Source organism: Acipenser ruthenus, chromosome 18, assembly GCF_902713425.1.
Source record: "Acipenser ruthenus chromosome 18, fAciRut3.2 maternal haplotype, whole genome shotgun sequence".
Classification (NCBI taxonomy): domain Eukaryota; kingdom Metazoa; phylum Chordata; class Actinopteri; order Acipenseriformes; family Acipenseridae; genus Acipenser; species Acipenser ruthenus.
Window position 1 is genome coordinate 17,988,268 of NC_081206.1, and position 17,340 is coordinate 18,005,607.

Below are 17,340 nucleotides of genomic sequence, written 5' to 3' on the forward strand. Positions count from 1 at the left end.
GAAAATTATAAGTTGCAGTGTAATCTTTTTATTTATAGTGTTGTATGCATATCCGGAACAATGTAAATGAAGAGCCAAATTATCTTCGGCACAACAGAAGGGGGTTGAGTGATCATGTTGCGAATGCCAACTGAAAGTGAAAACATTTCAAACCCTACTAAGGAGAAGAAGTAGAAGATACTCCACGAAGACTTCACAGTGCAGGCATTGCAACCCGAAGCCACAGGACAGGGAAGTCACATGCACAAAGTGTGGGATAGGGTCCAAAATGAGGCAAGCTGGGATGAGCTAATCAGAGTGAGAGACAGACTGCCAGCTGATACTGTATCCCCGCAGTGTGAACAAGATGCTACAACAGGAAAATTAACAGTGTAGGAGACATCTTCATTTCCTTCAGAGACTGAAATACTGAATTCCCTGAGCAATTCAGAACACCCTGATGCTTTTATGGTGTTAGCAGGAACTTAACAGGAGACAAAGAGACAGCTGAAACTATCTTTATGCATGTAAACAAACTGGAAAGCCAACACAGGGTGCACAGGGTAAACAATCTGCTCCTGATGGATTCTGCAATCCTAGAATTTAGTTCCATTTTGTATGACTGCAGTACCTTTGATGTGTTCTGAAAAATAATGTGTCCGCAATCTTTTTGCAGTCTATCTGGAAATGATTATACTTACTACAGTTATCCAACCAGTAACATACTGTCGTGTCAACTGACATGCTGCTGGACCAGAGAGTACCAAGACCAGTTAACTAGGTTTAGCTTGGGTCTGATTGCTGGCACTGACCACTTCAGTAACGCAGGCAGTTCAATAAGGTAGTTATACAGTAGGTATTTTACAGATGGATATTGCGTATTGATATAAAATGCATAGAATAGTCCCTGATATTGAAGTGATGAAGCCATCTGAAATGTCTTTTTATGAGACGGCTCGTATCAGCGTAAAATCAGCTATACGTTTTTTATGAATCTTATTTAATTGTATTTAATAATAAATATATGCAGTGCAAGACACAAGCTGATTTTCATGCACTCAATAAAGCTTAGTAGCCTCTCTTACCTCTCATAGAGTGAATATCAGCTTGTATCTTACAGCACCCTATGAAATATTCGCCGTATTTATATAGCCCCATCAGTCACTGTGCACAACTGTACCATGTTAAGTTTCCGATCTATACATTTATTTTATAATGCATATATGTTTGTTTTTTTTCAAAGTTATGGCTCCTTCTCTAACTCTATAGAGTTCAGACAAACTTTTAAAAATTTTAAGAATGTAATAAAAATGTGTGACCGAAGGGGATATATAAACCATGGATAGGATCAATTGAGATGCACCATCCTACATTGTAACCAATGCTGGTAGTCCTGATCACTTTTATAAAGCTTGGATCAAGCTCCTCCTGCCTTGCACACAGCCCAGGACTCCTCTCCTACCCCAATCCATTGATCATGAGCTTCTCCTCCTCTTTGCCCATGCGCACGCTGAGCAGGGAGCGGATCTGCCCCAGGGAGGCCAGCAGGTTGATGGTGTCCTGCACGGAGGCCGCGCTGATGGTGTAGCCCTTCCTCATGGCACGCAGCAGCTCCCCGATGCTGTCGTACTGCCGGCGCAGCAGACTGAACATCACACGCACCAGCTCGGGATCCTGGATGTGAGACTCCTGGGCCCAACTCACCATGGTCTGAGAGATCAGCTCCTTCAGAGTGGCTGCAAACAAAAAAAAACATGGATTAGGTCAGACTTTAAAAGAGCTTTGTTTTGACTGAGGTTTGGTAAGCAGGTAGTAGTAAGTTAAAAATGTTTAGTTATCAATGAAGATATTATCAATTTAACACAAAACCTCTCCAATCATTATTCTCTCTCACTCATGTCCTTTATTGTTTTAAATACTTTTTAGCTTTCAATGACAGTCTGTAACAAAATTATTGTTGGCAAGACCATTATTGATAGGAAACATTCAGTATAATAAATCAAGACACAAAAAAAGAATATGTGTTAATACTGTGATAAATCAACCCTTATACGTAGATAAAGGTAGCTTATACGGTAGCTTATATGTTTTCTGTTTAGGGTAATATATGTGCACATATGACAACATAAATAAATAAGGATATTTGAAAAGAAAAATGTAAAAAAAATGTATTAACCTAAAGAAACTTAACTGAAATGTTGCTCTGCAGTCCAGGGTAGATTTATTTATGTGTAAGGTACACAGAGCCAGACACCATGAATTTACTCACTAGACTCCTACCAACAGTACAATCACCCAGGCAGGGTCAAATTAACCACAATATAAATATCCCCGAGCACAGGCTGAAGACACATTCAGCATTTTTTTGAATCGTGTCCTTTTTTATAGATTTAAAAGGCTAAAGACACCTGGAGGCTGTGCTAGACTGCCAGAGGTATGACAATAATAATTTCATACTAAAATACTCTTCTACAAATGGATATCACTAAGGTGTATTTGTAGAAACCAATCCTTTGATTTCACTTTGACTCAGGTGAAGATAAATGCTTCTTTCCTGAGTTACAGGTAGTAGAACCCCAAACATGTGGCGCCAGGAGGTGAGATTCTATTAACTGTAACACAAGCATCTTAACCACTGTGCAAAACAAGCAGGCTTGTTTGAATTGGTGGTTGTAGAGGTTTTGCCTCATCTCATCTCATCAACAGGGTCAGAATCTGTAACAGCAGTGTATCTCCCAGCACTGCTCGGTACACAACCATGTAGTTTCTAATGAGTTTTCTACCATTCACTGGGTACAGTACATTGTAGCCCTGCCACTGACATATTTGTATATTTAAAAAAACAGTACCACAGAATTACAAAATTCCATTTTCTTACGGTATTGCTCTTGGTTCTTGCACTCTCTCCTTCATACAGTATCTGAATAAGAGGTTTGAACAGTGTTGCTGTGTGTGTGATAGTGAGGAGGGGGGTGATACACCACACAAGAGCTGTATGCACATTAAAAACTGTTGGAATTCATCTATTTAGATGCAATTGTTATGCGTTACTCCTAAGTAACTGTTCTGGCATCCCATTGTAGGTTTTAATTGAGCATCTAGCCACTAGAGCATTGAACTTACCCACGTAATACATCAACGTTGACACTCAGTGCCTACTGAATACTCTGTTCAATGAAATACAAATATACTGGAAGAGATGGGAAATGAAATTAAAAGTACTGTAACTGCAAAACCAGTCTCCTTTGGGTATCACATTCTCCAGAAGAAAGAAATGAAGACGAATGTGCTTAGCAACTTTAAAAAGCTTGTCATGCCCCAATGATACTGAAAGTGGCACATGTCCAACTGAGCACTCAGTATGGGCAAGGAGGAACCTAACCCAGCAGCGGTGTGCAGTGTTACAAGAGGTGAAGCACTTGTGTAGCCTTGTGTAAAGCAAAGATCATGGAATTATTATTATTATTATTATTATTATTATTATTATTATTATTTATTTCTTAGCAGACACCCTTATCCAGGGTGACTTACAATTGTTACAAGATATCACATTATTTTTACATACAATTACATTATTTTTACATACAATTACCCATTTATACAGTTGGTTTTTTACTGGAGCAATCTAGGTAAAGTACCTTGCTCAAGGGTACAGCAGCAATGTCCCCCACCTGGGATTGAACCCATGACCCTCCGGTCAAGAGTCTAGAGCCCTAACCACTACTCCACACTGCTGCCCTAATGCTGCCCGAATTAATATCCAGGAATGGTACACTGTCCTCTGGGATGTTCCGAGCATAAGGGTGGAAGTTTTTGGCAGACTGAATAAAATATTCCAGTTCTTCAAAGGTGCAGTTATATATTTCTATTCAGATCAGGTACTTTCCACTGGTATTGTTGAAAAAATCCACCCTACAGAAAGGTAGGAATAAAAGCGTCCCATTTTAGTTCCCATGCTAAATCCCTCCCTTTTGAGTGGATAATTCTCCATTAAAAAGAGAAAGAATTCAAATCAAGAACAAGCTTGCAAGTTTTAGTAATGTAGTGATTGAGAAATCTTCATATAGTTAAACCCTTATTGTTGACAGTGGAGAGGTTTTTCATATTCAGGTGATTATTACAGTTATTCCAGGATAACTGTGTTTGATTACATTGGTGAAGAATACATGTTTCTATATACGTATCTGACTTCCTGAAATCATTTTCATGCAATGGGTCTGAGGGAAGGAGCCCTCACCAACTAGGCAAGACAGCCCTTCAGCTCTCTGTATATACTTCTGAAACATTAACTGCTGGTACCTGACGCTTGAAAGCCATAAACAAGGCTATTTTTTCTTATAAAATATGTTGGGTATTGTAATTTGAGCCTCACCTGCAGCCCTAAATCAGGCCAGCAGCAGACACAGATGCTGACTAAGGCAGCATGAAAGAAGGGCAGGATTCACAGGGCTTCACACCTGATTATTACTCCCAATTCTGACAGCTTAATGTTTAATGCTCTAGGCCACTAACACATTGAAGGCATTTAAAATTAATTATAAAAGGAAATCTTCTTTGGAATACAGAGCTGGCTCGATTTACAGACCTGTTGGTGTTCCATCCCCTGTGCCTCATTATGACTGAAGCAATAAAGAGAGCAATACAGTATCAAACTGCTAAGGTGTAATTCTCTCTGCCGGAGGAGAAGGGAGTGTACAGAAGCAGCTCTCTTTAATAAGCTCTGTAGAGTAAACCGTTATTGCTTATTTAAAATCTCCAGATTTAAATGAAATGGAATCTCACTGCAAGGTTTGCTTTAAAAAAAATGTAGTTTGTATAATGATTGCAATGGTGTATTTAATACAATTTGTAATTCGTATTTGTAGGCAGAATCTTAAATCTCCCAACACCGTAAGCTGGTGTAGTCTCGGAAAAATAACGGCATTCAACAACACAGAGCAGAGAACCGGCCCCTACATAATGTGTTATGTACTATTTCCATATAAGGCACTGACACTATTGAATTAGTTGCAGTAGGGGTGTCTTTTTACAAAGTTACCTACTGAAAAGAGTTAACATGGACAGAAGACATTGTCCAGAGGAGCCCAGATTGTGAATGTGTGATCCACAATACTACATTCTGCTGTGAGAGGCCCCAGCTTGCTGTATGCTGCACTTAAACAGTCATATATTGATCCAACAACATATTGCTGAATACCGGCATTCAAGGGGTGACCAAATCTTTACTTTATTACCAGAAAGCTTAATTCCTCTGTAAAGTGCATTGTTTCAGCTTTATTGCCAGTTCCTTTCATTGCAGTCCTTTAAATAGGCTGCCTTGAATGTCTCGTTTTATTACGGCGACACACTTGAATGCTAATTTATTTATCGATCACATAAATTGCTAATGGAGAGCTCTGTTAACAGAACACACATGCAGCTGAGCTTGTACATCAAACAAACATGTTGGCATCAAAAAAATATTAAAAACTGGCAGGTGATTTCATCTTGACCAAAGGGTTCAGCTTCTTTTATAATTTGAACAGTTTGCTACTAAGTGAAGTGTTAAGTGGATGATTTTTTATGGCAAGTCTGTTCCTATTAAAGTAATTGGTAGCTTACAAAAGAGTTTTTATGCACAGCCATTCATTACATAGGTCTAAATGTGCCGTTTTAAAAGGCACATGTTTTAAAACACAGAATCAAGGAGAGTCTAAATACACAAATGTGACAGCCAAGCACTGTTAGAGATGTTTTCACAAACCTTTGAATGATTACAATAACCTTATAATCCGCTGTTCTTTATGGAATTTATCCTGTAGTGTTTTGAATTTAGGATTGCAATACACAGAGGTACCAATGAAACTAACACATGAATACTCTTTAAAACCATTCCATGTTAGTAATATATTGCACAGCAAACAGCTTGCTATGGCATTTTCCAGATGTTTTTTCTTTCAGCTCTTAAGAAGCTAAAGCAATACTATTATCAGACTCCAGCAGTCACTAGGGTATGGAACTATTGTTGTATTATGTACAGATAATTTGTTTCTATATATCATTTTGTTTACTGGTACAGCATGTACTTGAAACTAAAAATTACATTGCAGTTTAGCAGTTTGTGCACAGCTTCAAGTTACGCTGTTTTGTACTTGACACAGTGTGCAAGCTCTGCAGTTCCCGGCCACTTTCAAGGACTTCCCCTAGTTAATGCTGAACAGGTTAGGAGAGCATTGCTCCATCTACCACCAGCAATGTCAGAGGCTCCCATAGCAATTCTGCAAGCTACTCACTGTACGTGTGCTATTCGTTTGCAGATTGCCCTCAGATGTGTCGTGACTATGGTGTACCCAATGTATTTAATCTTTATGCTCTGATTTTGAGAGCTCTCTTGAAGCCACAGGGGTGCTATTTATATCTATATGAAAGACAGCAGCGTCCTTCTTGCAATATAGATGCATGGATGGGAATCTGGGTGAAACAGACAAATATATATATCGGACTGCATGCCTGGCAGAGGTGTTTTTCCAGAATTAATTTCTTAATTACTAGGAGTAAATCAGTGAAGCATTCTGTGCAGGTTCAGCATGGAAGAAATTAAACAAATCCTGTCCTGACTATGATGAAAAAAAACCCCAAGAAAGAAATAAAAAGGCCAGGTATAACCTGGAACACTCCTGTAAAAACAGCACAATACACTGTGCCACTCTGTCATCACAAACAGGTATCTGTAACGCAGAAGACAGGGGGACATATTCAATTATGCTTGACTCCACTTTATATCAAGCAGCACAACTACTCCATAATAAGGCTCTCTGTGCTCCAAAACCAATAACACAATTTCAGGAAATTAACTTTGACCAATATCCACACAGGGCACTCCAGAGACGAGTATTGACATGTGACAGATCTAATTATCCTCCACTCGATGAACCAGGTTATATTGTAGCAGGAGGCTTTGTGTTCCAAAATCTATAAAGACAAGTTTGTAATTATTTACAGAAATTATTATTTCACATGCAAAGCCTCTTGGAGATGTGACAATCCCCCCTTTGAAGAGTGTGGGCAGGTCACAGGAACAACGGCCTCTTACGAGCATACAATTACTACAGAAAACATTCAACAGTAAATAATGCTTACAAGTCAACCACTAATTGCAATGCACATGAAAAAAAGATGATTTAGTATATTAAATAAGAGGTTGGCAAGACACTTTATTGCAGCTGGGAAGAGAAATCCATGACAATGCCTGTGCTATTCATTAGCAGCCCTGCATACTTTACACTGTATATTCAGTGTTCAGGGAAAAGCTATTACTGGAAAAAGTAAACAGTGAAGGCAAGGGAAAATGACACAGTGTGGTATAGTGCTAGCTGCTAGGCAGGTGGCATGAGATCTTCCCATCACAGCTCTTATTTGAGCACATCTCAAGCCCTTTTTTACATACCCTTTTACTGTAATTAACTTTCACTTCACAACTAGTTCATCCACTAACATTCCCTTTGCATTACTGCTGTATTAAATTCAATTTGATCTGCGCAACAGGAATCAAGTGGCATGATCCAAATCTATATACATGAAGGAAGACACATCTTTCTGCACTGTTTAACTGCACTTTACACACAAACTGCACTTTAAGATTAGTTGTTTTTTCAACATCCAAAGTAATTATTTCCATATCTCTGCCTCATAACTGCCTCTGGTGGTAGTATTAGTTAATCTGATCGTTAGTTAGTTGGTTTTCCTAGACTGAGTGAGCTCTTGCTACAGCATTAGTGTCAAAACAGTAGTAGTGCTGAGCCGAATTGCATGGTAATTTTATCATGTGGACAACTGTTCAATGAGACTCAAGCTGAGCATCTGGATTCAAACCCGGGCCACCGGATGTGAAAGGCATGAAAAGCTAGTGAATTAGCCAGCTGTCTGTGCCACCTAGCCTCATTGAAGCTTGCTCAGCAGGCATGCTGATGTCAGGAATGATCCAGCTGTGTGTGGTACTCACTGGGGGCTGCCTGCTCCTCCTCAGTGGGCTCCTCCTGCTTCTTGGGCGCTCCTTTGATCTTGTGCACCAGGGAGAGCAGCCGGCCCCTAATGGAGGTGTCCTGCTCCACCTCCTCCTCCTCTTCCAGAGGGATGCCTAGCAGGGAGACAGGAGAATCACATTGCAGTCCATGAGACGAGAGGAACATCACACAATCCAGCTGTGTACCAGTTATGCAGCCTACAGCTCAAAAACTAAAAAGTCACATGACTACAATGTGTCAATCACATGACGTCACAGGCACTGTTACATTTTACCAAAGGGTTTCCACAACATTAAACTACGAAGTCTGCATCTCAGGCGGTTGATGAGCTGTTGAAAAAGCCTTGGTGTGTGTCAGTGCCCTTATATTAACACTGTAGTTCTTTATTCTATATACACTATATAACTTAGAGTGAAGCAAACTTAAGACAAGAGCAAATGCATAGTATGACTGTCCCTTAATGTATACGTTTTTGTTTAGAAGGTTGTTCGTGAAGCTTAGTAACAATATTGATTGTAAAATGAAAAGTGTATTGATGTGTGTGTGTGCATGAATGATTTTAGTTTACAGAATAAAAATCAAACCACCAGCTTAGGTTAACATTCTGAACTGTATTATCCTAAAACATTTTTACAAAAGCTGCAGACATCAAAAACGCACAAGCCATTCTCATATAATGAATTCTGAAAGATTCTGAAGACTGAACATGCAAGCATATTAGAAACATTAAAGAATAACATTTTATGAAATATCATGTTTCCAACAACCCTTGTGTGTGTATTAATCATTTACTTTTAAACATTAACTGTAGGGCCCCTAGTCGACACTGCAGCAATTATTTATTCATAAAGGTGTTAAGATTCAGTAGGGTCAGCAAATGCACACAGTCAAGCTATTAGTTACACTGACACTACAGCAGGTTACAAATTCCCTGTTTTTCATTCCAGCTCATGCAAGACAATGGTGTTTCGCATGTTTCTTAGAACTCTGTTATGTATATATTTGTTAGGGTGCTTGCAAATTCCTATAGCATGATGCGTTTCCATACCACAGTGCAGAAGCAGGTCATCGTGGAACTCGTACATCTCCTCACGGATTTCATCTGGACAGGGGCAGTCGTCTCCGAGTTTGTAGTTTAACAACATGTTGATCTACAAGAAAAAGAAAATTGTTAAGAAGCCGTCTCGGTACCAGGCTATGCAATTCAATACAATACCACCATGCTGAAAAGGCACAAGACACTGCTGTCTTGGCAGGTAGACCCACTACTAAATCGGAAGCCCTTTGAGAGAACAATGGTGTACAATGCTGTTAATGCAAACAGCTAAGTTTTGCACCAGAAAATAATAATGGCTCATTCAATTTGATGCTCAAGTTGGGCACTATACTGCTGTTGGCTGAGGACATTTTGCAGGAGGTCTGGAGTGAGTTTAGCACATCCAATCAGCCCTTACTGTATGTTTGGCTTTAGGATTTCAAGAGAGTCCTTAGGAGGTTGACACAAGCTCCTTTATATAAATCTGGAGCCATACTAGTAAATACTTTAGAAGTCAAAAATACAATTTAAAAATTGACTCTGGGAGCCAATGCAGTGAGGCCAACGCAGGAGTTACTGTATTTGGTCTCTTTGTTTGTTTTGCTGAGAACCCTAGCAACTACATTCTGTATAAGCTGCTGATGAGTTACGGCTGACCTGGGAGTCCAGCAAATAGAGCCGTGCAGTGGTCAAGTTGGGAAGCCACAAAAGCATGGATTAGAGCCCATTCACACGTGCGATTTAAAGAGTACATAAGGACCTTTTTATTTTATTGTGTTACATGTTCCCTTGTGTTGTTATAACTGTTTACATAAGGCGTGGGGTTTTTTTTACATTTTGACCACTTTTTTAAACTTTTACATTGCATTTCTTGCCTCAAGATGGCTTCCCATGTACCCGCATGGCCCTCTCAGAACTACATTTCCCATCATCCTCCTGGCACTGGTAAATCCATCTCAGTTACATATGTGAGCAGGAGGATGATGGAGACAATTGGAGTCTGCACTTAACAGTAGATCAGAAATAACTTTGTCTAGAACCTTAGTTAGAAATGGCAGATTTGAGATAGGTCTATCAATCTTTAAAGCTGCAGGGTCCAGGTTGCTTTCTTGAACAAGTTTATCCACAGCAATTTTGAAGGCAGAGGGAACTACTCCAGATGACAGATCTTTAGCATGCGGGACATAATCTAGGAAATATAAAAGCATTAAAAATTCCACAGACTGGATCAGAGTCACTGTCAATAAAATATTCATGTATAATAACTCTGTCCTGTTTAGCAGATAGCATAGAGAGAAACAATCAACACATTCTGTCACAAAAGGTAGGTTGAATTTGAGTGTACGATAAATAAATTACAATGATCACAGGTAATTGACTAACTTACTTTCAATTATATTTTGTTTAACATTGTACTTAGAACGATGAATGGAAGAACCCCTCTCCATAGGGCGTTCCTTTTGCAAAAAATGTATAATAATTCAGGAGAGAAGCCTCTATCAGAGAGACATTTTCATCACCATGTAACCAGGTTTCTTCAGTGAATTCATTCATTCGTGGAGCTTTGCTGGATAAAGATCTAGTATTAAATAATGCGAGACATAGCAGGGAGAGTTTGAATCATAACGTCTGGTTACAGAATCCATTACAGACTGCAGATTAAACTGGCAACTGGTTTGCAGACTGGTTTCACAGTGCAGATGGAAACATGGCATAAGACCTATCCAGCAGCTAGGTGTCTGTTATCCAGTTATTTCTTTCTCCAGCCTGCACTGAAAATGATGCACCTGTCTGTGCTCCTCACCTGCTCCTGTGGAGACGAGCGGAACTCCCTAGTTTTCTTGGCCGTCACGGCTGCAGACATGTTCAAGGCCAGCATCAACTCGTTGTAGCGAAACTTCTGATTGAACTGCAGCTTTGAAACAAAGTAGTCTGAGAAGGAGACGATGGCCTCAACCCGGTGTCTCAACTCGCAGTCGCAGAAATAATGAAGGAGCTCACACATCTGGAAGAACAACAAACCTTCATCAAACAGCTATCTCTCCGAGTGGACCTCTGATGTGATTCACTTTCATTCTAGATTATATATACATTGGCAGCTGATTGATTGTATTTTTTGTAAACATTCATCAACTATCTTTGTACATTAGACTGATAGGACATTATATCTCCCCATTAGCATGACCCAGCCTGTTTTGTTGTTACCTGTTGTTTCACAGACTCTGGCAGTCTCTTCTCCAGCAGACCCTTCATGAGCTTCTTTGTGTCCTTCGCTTCCTCCTCTCCAGCTTCCACCGCCTTCTCCTCGTTACTCGTCACTTCCTCCTTCTCCTTGGCCTCTTCCTGCGGCTCCTCCTCTTTCTGCTCTCCGAACACGTTGGGGTCAATCAGGATGAGGATCTGCTTCATGTCCTCGTCCGTCATAACGCCCATGATGAGCAGCGTGCCGATCAGCTTCAGGATGGGGACGAACTGGAACTCCACACTGCCGCCCACGGGGTCTCGGATGTGATGGCCTCCTCCCTGCACCGCCTCCGTCAGCATGCCAAGAGCCCTCTCCTTCAGAGCATCCAGGGGGATCTGCGGGGTGTACAGCTGCCGTTTGGGGTTGGCGGTGACGAAGTACACAGGGGAGAAGTTCAGCCGTGGTTTGAGGGACGTGCTGAGACCCACTCCGGGCAGGGAGTGCTTCTTGGACTCGTCTGGGAACAGCTTGATGCTCCTGGTTTCGTCAGTGATCGGGATGATGAACTCGTTGTTCATCATTAGCCTGGCCTCCTTGGCGGTCTCCAGGTGCATGCTGATGAGCACGTCGTAGAAGCCACTGCGCAGCAACCCTGGCAGGTATTGGTTATCAATGGCGTAGAGCAACTGGGACTGGTCCACGTGGCTGCACAGCACGTGCGAAATGCGATTGTTGCCGAGAGCACACAGAGCGCAGTAGAGTTTGAGGGTGTGGTAGTGGAACTTCATTAAGTCTTCTTGTTCGGAAAGCTCTAAAATGTCAACGCACCTAATTGAAACACAACGAGAATACAGAAATACAGAAATGAGAGAAATATTAGTTTTAGGATTCATTTTTCATTCAACATTTTATTTATGGCTCTCTAACCTTATTAAGGCTTTAAGAAGGTACCAAATTACAAAACAAATGAACAGATAGGATAAAGCTTATCGATGGTTTAGGGCATTGTAAACAATATTAGAATTAAATAAAACAGCTGTGAGAAAAGGGGCAGTTACTGTAAGTTATTGTTCTGTACATAGTCTTACTTGTTTTATTCAGCAAAGATGAGCAGAATCTGAATAAATAAATACATAAAATGAGTGGTTGCAGTAGATATGGGTAGTTCTTAAAATCAGTGTGACCCAGGAATGTGATTGTTCTTAAGATCAGTATGAAGTGGGAATGCGCTTCTTCTCACGGACCTGTTCTCCTCTGGGATGTGCAGGGCCATTATCTGCAGGGGTTCGAGGCACTGCACCACCCAGCCGTGCCGCTCGCTGACCCGCACCGTCTCCACCTTCAGGAAGGAGTTGGGCATGCGGCTCCAGAGCACGGACGTGATGGTCTGCACGTCCAGGCGAGGCGGGCACTGCGGGACTGGGTTCTTGTGCTCACTCTTGAAGAGGGCAGACGACAGCGGCATCACATTCTGTAAACGGAACATCCACAGACAGTTATCTACGGAGCACCATGTTAATTTACTTCACACATGAAGGGTTCAGAGGTGCAAACTTTGCAAAGGAACAAATGTGGCCATTAAAGTCAGTTAAATAATAATTCTAATATTTTATAGCATGAAGAACTATGCTCAGATACTTATTTAAGTATTTTTTTATTTGCCTTTTGTAGATCCTTTGTGAACGGTTTAGAGTCTTTGTAACTCAAATTGTGATCAATCACTACATATTTAAAGAAACTGTTACTAAAGCTGATATTTATGAAGACTGTTTCACCGGTGTTGGTCTGTATAAGTACACATAATGCAGAAATTAAAGACAGCCATGTTGTATTAGAACAAACCAGCATCTCCAGTTACATACCTTCAGTTTCCCCAGTTCAAACTGGAACAGGTTGGGACTCGTGGGCTGCACAAACACGGCAGGGAACAGCTTGGAACTGGGCTCAACCTGAACACAAAACCAGGACGCTGGTTACACTGTGACTGCTTCCTGCACACAACTGAGAGCATGCTGACAATAAGGGGGGAGGAGGAGGAGAGGGTCAGGGGTGTCAAACTCAGGTCCTGGAGGGCCGCAGTGTCTTCTGGCTTTCGTTCCACCCGAGCTCTTAGTTACTTAATTGGTCTAATTAGTTGATTAATTGGACAAATGTAACACTTCTCTCCAGGTCTCAAAATGTTTCATAGGTCGTGTATCTTGAATCAAGTGCATTTTTAAATCATCAACTGTAAAAGACCTTGAAAAACATGAAATATGTGCAATTGAACAAATAATTAGATCAATTAACTTAATTGAGAGCTTAAGTTGGAATGAAAACCAGAAGATTCTGCGGCCCTCGAGGACTGGAGTTTGACACCCCTGGTCTAGAGTATACTAATGAATGCCCCCAGAACAATGTGTGAGGTTTGTATCCCATCAAACATACTTTATAAAAGATAAACTCTGGTGTTTCCCACACCACGTTTCTCCTCAGAAGAAGGAGAAACCTACGTTTAAGCAAGCATGCATTTACATATTATATATATATATATATATATATATATATATATATATATATATATATATATATATATATATATATATATATATATATATATACACATATTTTTTTTTAAAACATGATATCTGGTACTAAATTAGGTTAAAGAAATATCTGTTTACAAGCCATGCTTTTTAAACTGTCTTGAACTTCCTGGGTGATTTCACCTGAAGAGTGAAATTGTCCCCAACCCTTCACTGGCTGCTTTCCTGTCAATAACCAATCAGCTGCATCTCTATTGACTAACATGCTTTCAGCCAGAAAACACTACTGGGGTGAAATGAACAAGGAAGTACTTTAAATTAGTTCCTTGAAGACAAGGCAAGCAAACTGAGAACTTACAGTAGTACCAGACATCTTTTGACAATGAAAATACATAACATTGCCACAACATGTCTTTCTTTAAAAACTACACTTCTGGAGATCTATGTAACAAATGGAAGTGCAAAATAAGTAAGATTTATGGATTTATTTTGTTAGCTACAATTTATAAGGGAGTTCAACTTAACCATCACAAGGAGTCAAACTGACATACAAATATGCTACTCACTCTTTAATTGAGTTTAACTAATGTTGTTTGTGCTCAAGGTTCAGAAGCTTAGCTTTCTAAAATCTAAGCTGTTTGGTTGAATCAAAGTGCCGCCCAGTTATTAAAATCAAACCAGCGAAGCAGTACCTGGTAGGAGGTGCCCAGGTCCTTCCCATTGGCGGTGAAGGAGACGAAGCCGGTGGCCAGGTCAATGTGACAGCCGATCTCCAGGTCTGCGCTGCCACGGGTCATCCCGTGGGCACCAATGGCATCACCCCCCCACACCATGTAGCAGTTACTACGCTTCACACTGGAATGGAAGGGGTTAAAACGGGTTCAGGGTGTACAGGCAAGACCTGCACTGAGAATGAACGTCCAAATCTAGGACGAAAACCATGCCTTTTTTTATTGGCACCTTTTTTTGCATGTGCTCTAGGTTAGCTGGAGTTGTGAATGTCAAATTTAAATATTGTTCAATGTGCTTCCATCTGGAAATGCCCAATACTCCTTTCCAGTCTGACCAATACAGAGCTCAAAAAAGCAGGCCTGTTACACCATTTGTTTGCTTGTTTTGCACTGCAATGCTTACAATTGATTAGCATACTGCAGTGATTTCATGGGGATAACATTAACATAAAACAGCTCACTGAGTTTTGCTTGCTATTTTACAAATAACTCTTGTGATATGGAGCGAAACAAAATCCATGTTGAAAAGATGATTATTTTTTTATTTTTTTTTAACATGACTGTGGGAGTTTGCTGCTGTATGGAAATGCCCTGCTTGTCTGAGCACACAGTGCACTGTACCTCTCGTGGACGCGTCCCCTCTCATCTCCCAGCGTGACGGTGACAGTACGGTTCCGGTTCAGGTCAAAGGTGCTGCTGCAGTAATGGTAATCAGGGGTCACCCAGCCCACCCACACACTGGAGGGGTCCTGCCCCCCGAACACTCGCACAGAGTAGTAGTACTGCAGAGAGGATCGACACGAAAACTAAATATTACAGAAGAAACTCCAAATAATCACAAAGGAACCTCAAAACAATTAAATACGTCCAATGACAAACCGATTCAAACACTTGCACAGAGAAGTACTGTAGTGCTGCAGAGAGAGATAACTCAGCCCACAAACCTACTCAAAAATCCACAAGAAATATAGCAAAACCTGAAATACAGTCACCGTTTAAAAGGGGCCGCACAGTGTGGCGTCCGTCACCTAGATGTACAATGGGGGACAGAAATGCTCTCGTGTTTACTAGCTGGTAAGAGCCATGATCATTTAGCTCAGGTGGCTGTACAGGTTTTACAGGAGAATGGTCTCTTTGTTCAAGTGACTAGCACAGTATGTGGGTTCCAGCTTTAGGAAACCATAACACATGACAGGGTAAAAGGCATGCAGATTTTGAACCATATTTAAACACCCTGGAGTGTGTTATTGTGCTTATAAAATGGCACCCTCCTCCACCCCTCTCCTCCCCAAAGTGAATTGTTTGTCAAGCGAATCAGGCAGCGGTTGGAACACTCGTTAGCCAATACATTTAAGAGAATTTATTTACCGCAGTGATATTTCCATATTCTGGCCCTCTAGAAGTTTCATCAACTTGTTTTGGGGATTTCAGTGGAAACCTGAAAAGAACAACATCCAATGTATTAAACCTGTGCAGCAGACGCCTTTATAGATTGTCTTTATTAGTGATCACAGAGAACAGGAAGACAACAATACTACTGTACAAATAACCTGTATATTATAGCCAGAGGAGTATATACTTCTCTTGAAGTAACATTCAAGTGCTTTTGATTAGCTAATTAGACCCTCTAGGCCAGTGGTGAATAATTATGTTCCTCATGCTGGTCCACCTGTACACTAAATTATTTTTCTGAACCAAATGAACCTCCTCCCATGCGCTCACCTCTGCTTTGGTTTCTGTGACTCGTCGTGCAGCTTGCTCTCGGAATCATGAAGGGTTCCATTCCGGAAGGAGGAGTGGAACTCCACAGGCATGCTAAGTCGACAGTACACCATGTCTGCATTGCTGTTCTGCGTGCCAAACGTCTTGTGAGTCACTTTGAGACAGGGTGGACTGTCGATAGTCCCATCGATTCGTGTGACCTACAATAAAATAGAGGGAAATATAGTAACTTTACAACCAAACAATCATACGGAGCTACTCAAACCCTGAAAACTGTTTTTGTCCAGGAAACAAACATTTGATCTTCACTTCCTTCTAAATGCATTTCAGTGAAACAGATCAATTTTTGTTTGAAAACACACCATTATTGAAACCGCTGAATTACACAACTGCACTGTCTTCAACTAAACCAAACCTGAGCGAGGTATATACACTTGCTTTTGATCAAGAGAAGTGCTGTTAGTTTCAATTACTAATACTACACTGTGCACCTGCTGATTACTTCAAACCCACGTGAATGAAATCACTTAAGTGCACTTTAGATCTGCCACATTTAATATTTTAGAAATAGGTGTTTTGTACTGATCACAGAGTAATGCATACAATGTTGGCAAAGCCACAAATCATTTCATTGCCCGTTCAGAACCAAAGCACAGTTGCAAAACAGCCTTGCTACAGGCCAAGACCTTTAGACTGTGAGGCTCCATGGAACAAAAAAGAGAAAGAGCTGTACTTTAAGAAATGGTAGCAACCATTGGTGAATGGTAAAACAGTGGTATTTTCATATTCTTATCAATTGTATCACAATGGAACCTACACACAGTGGTATTCTATGGTACATTATAAGGACCACTGTGCAATATGTGTACCAAATCAATTTTGTTTGCCAATGATTCTGCGAAGAATTCTTCAGTGTGACATTGGGATAATAATAGCACCTCAATTGGATTTTCAAACATTTCTATTAAGGAACTCAAAATGACTAGGCCTCAGTCTAGCCCTTATAAAAGTCTACAATGGTAAACGTGCACTGTCATTTAGCAGTTTTCCCATGCATTTAACATAGTTAACATTTTTATTTTTTATATGCTTTAAAACCTTGCCAGACCTTACAATGCTTACCTGTGCATTACCGTGCTTCTACTATGTTTTACTACAC

The 17,340-nt window shown here is 40.6% G+C and overlaps 1 protein-coding gene across 22 annotated transcripts in view; it reads right to left on the reverse strand.

Annotated features, from left to right (window-relative positions):
• LOC117419285 (ryanodine receptor 3) overlaps positions 1-17,340 on the reverse strand; it is a 141,773-nt gene that overhangs the window by 57,586 nt on the left and 66,847 nt on the right. For all 22 annotated transcript variants that reach the window (XM_058991369.1, XM_058991359.1, XM_058991364.1 and 19 more), the window contains 11 exons: positions 16,182-16,381; positions 15,828-15,897; positions 15,081-15,241; positions 14,421-14,583; positions 13,066-13,152; positions 12,448-12,674; positions 11,224-12,031; positions 10,823-11,023; positions 9,031-9,133; positions 7,961-8,095; positions 1,442-1,715 (listed from right to left, as the gene is read on the reverse strand). In XM_058991369.1, the coding sequence (XP_058847352.1) occupies positions 1,442-1,715; positions 7,961-8,095; positions 9,031-9,133; positions 10,823-11,023; positions 11,224-12,031; positions 12,448-12,674; positions 13,066-13,152; positions 14,421-14,583; positions 15,081-15,241; positions 15,828-15,897; positions 16,182-16,381 (2,429 nt within the window). The remainder of the gene's footprint in view (positions 1-1,441; positions 1,716-7,960; positions 8,096-9,030; positions 9,134-10,822; positions 11,024-11,223; positions 12,032-12,447; positions 12,675-13,065; positions 13,153-14,420; positions 14,584-15,080; positions 15,242-15,827; positions 15,898-16,181; positions 16,382-17,340) is intronic.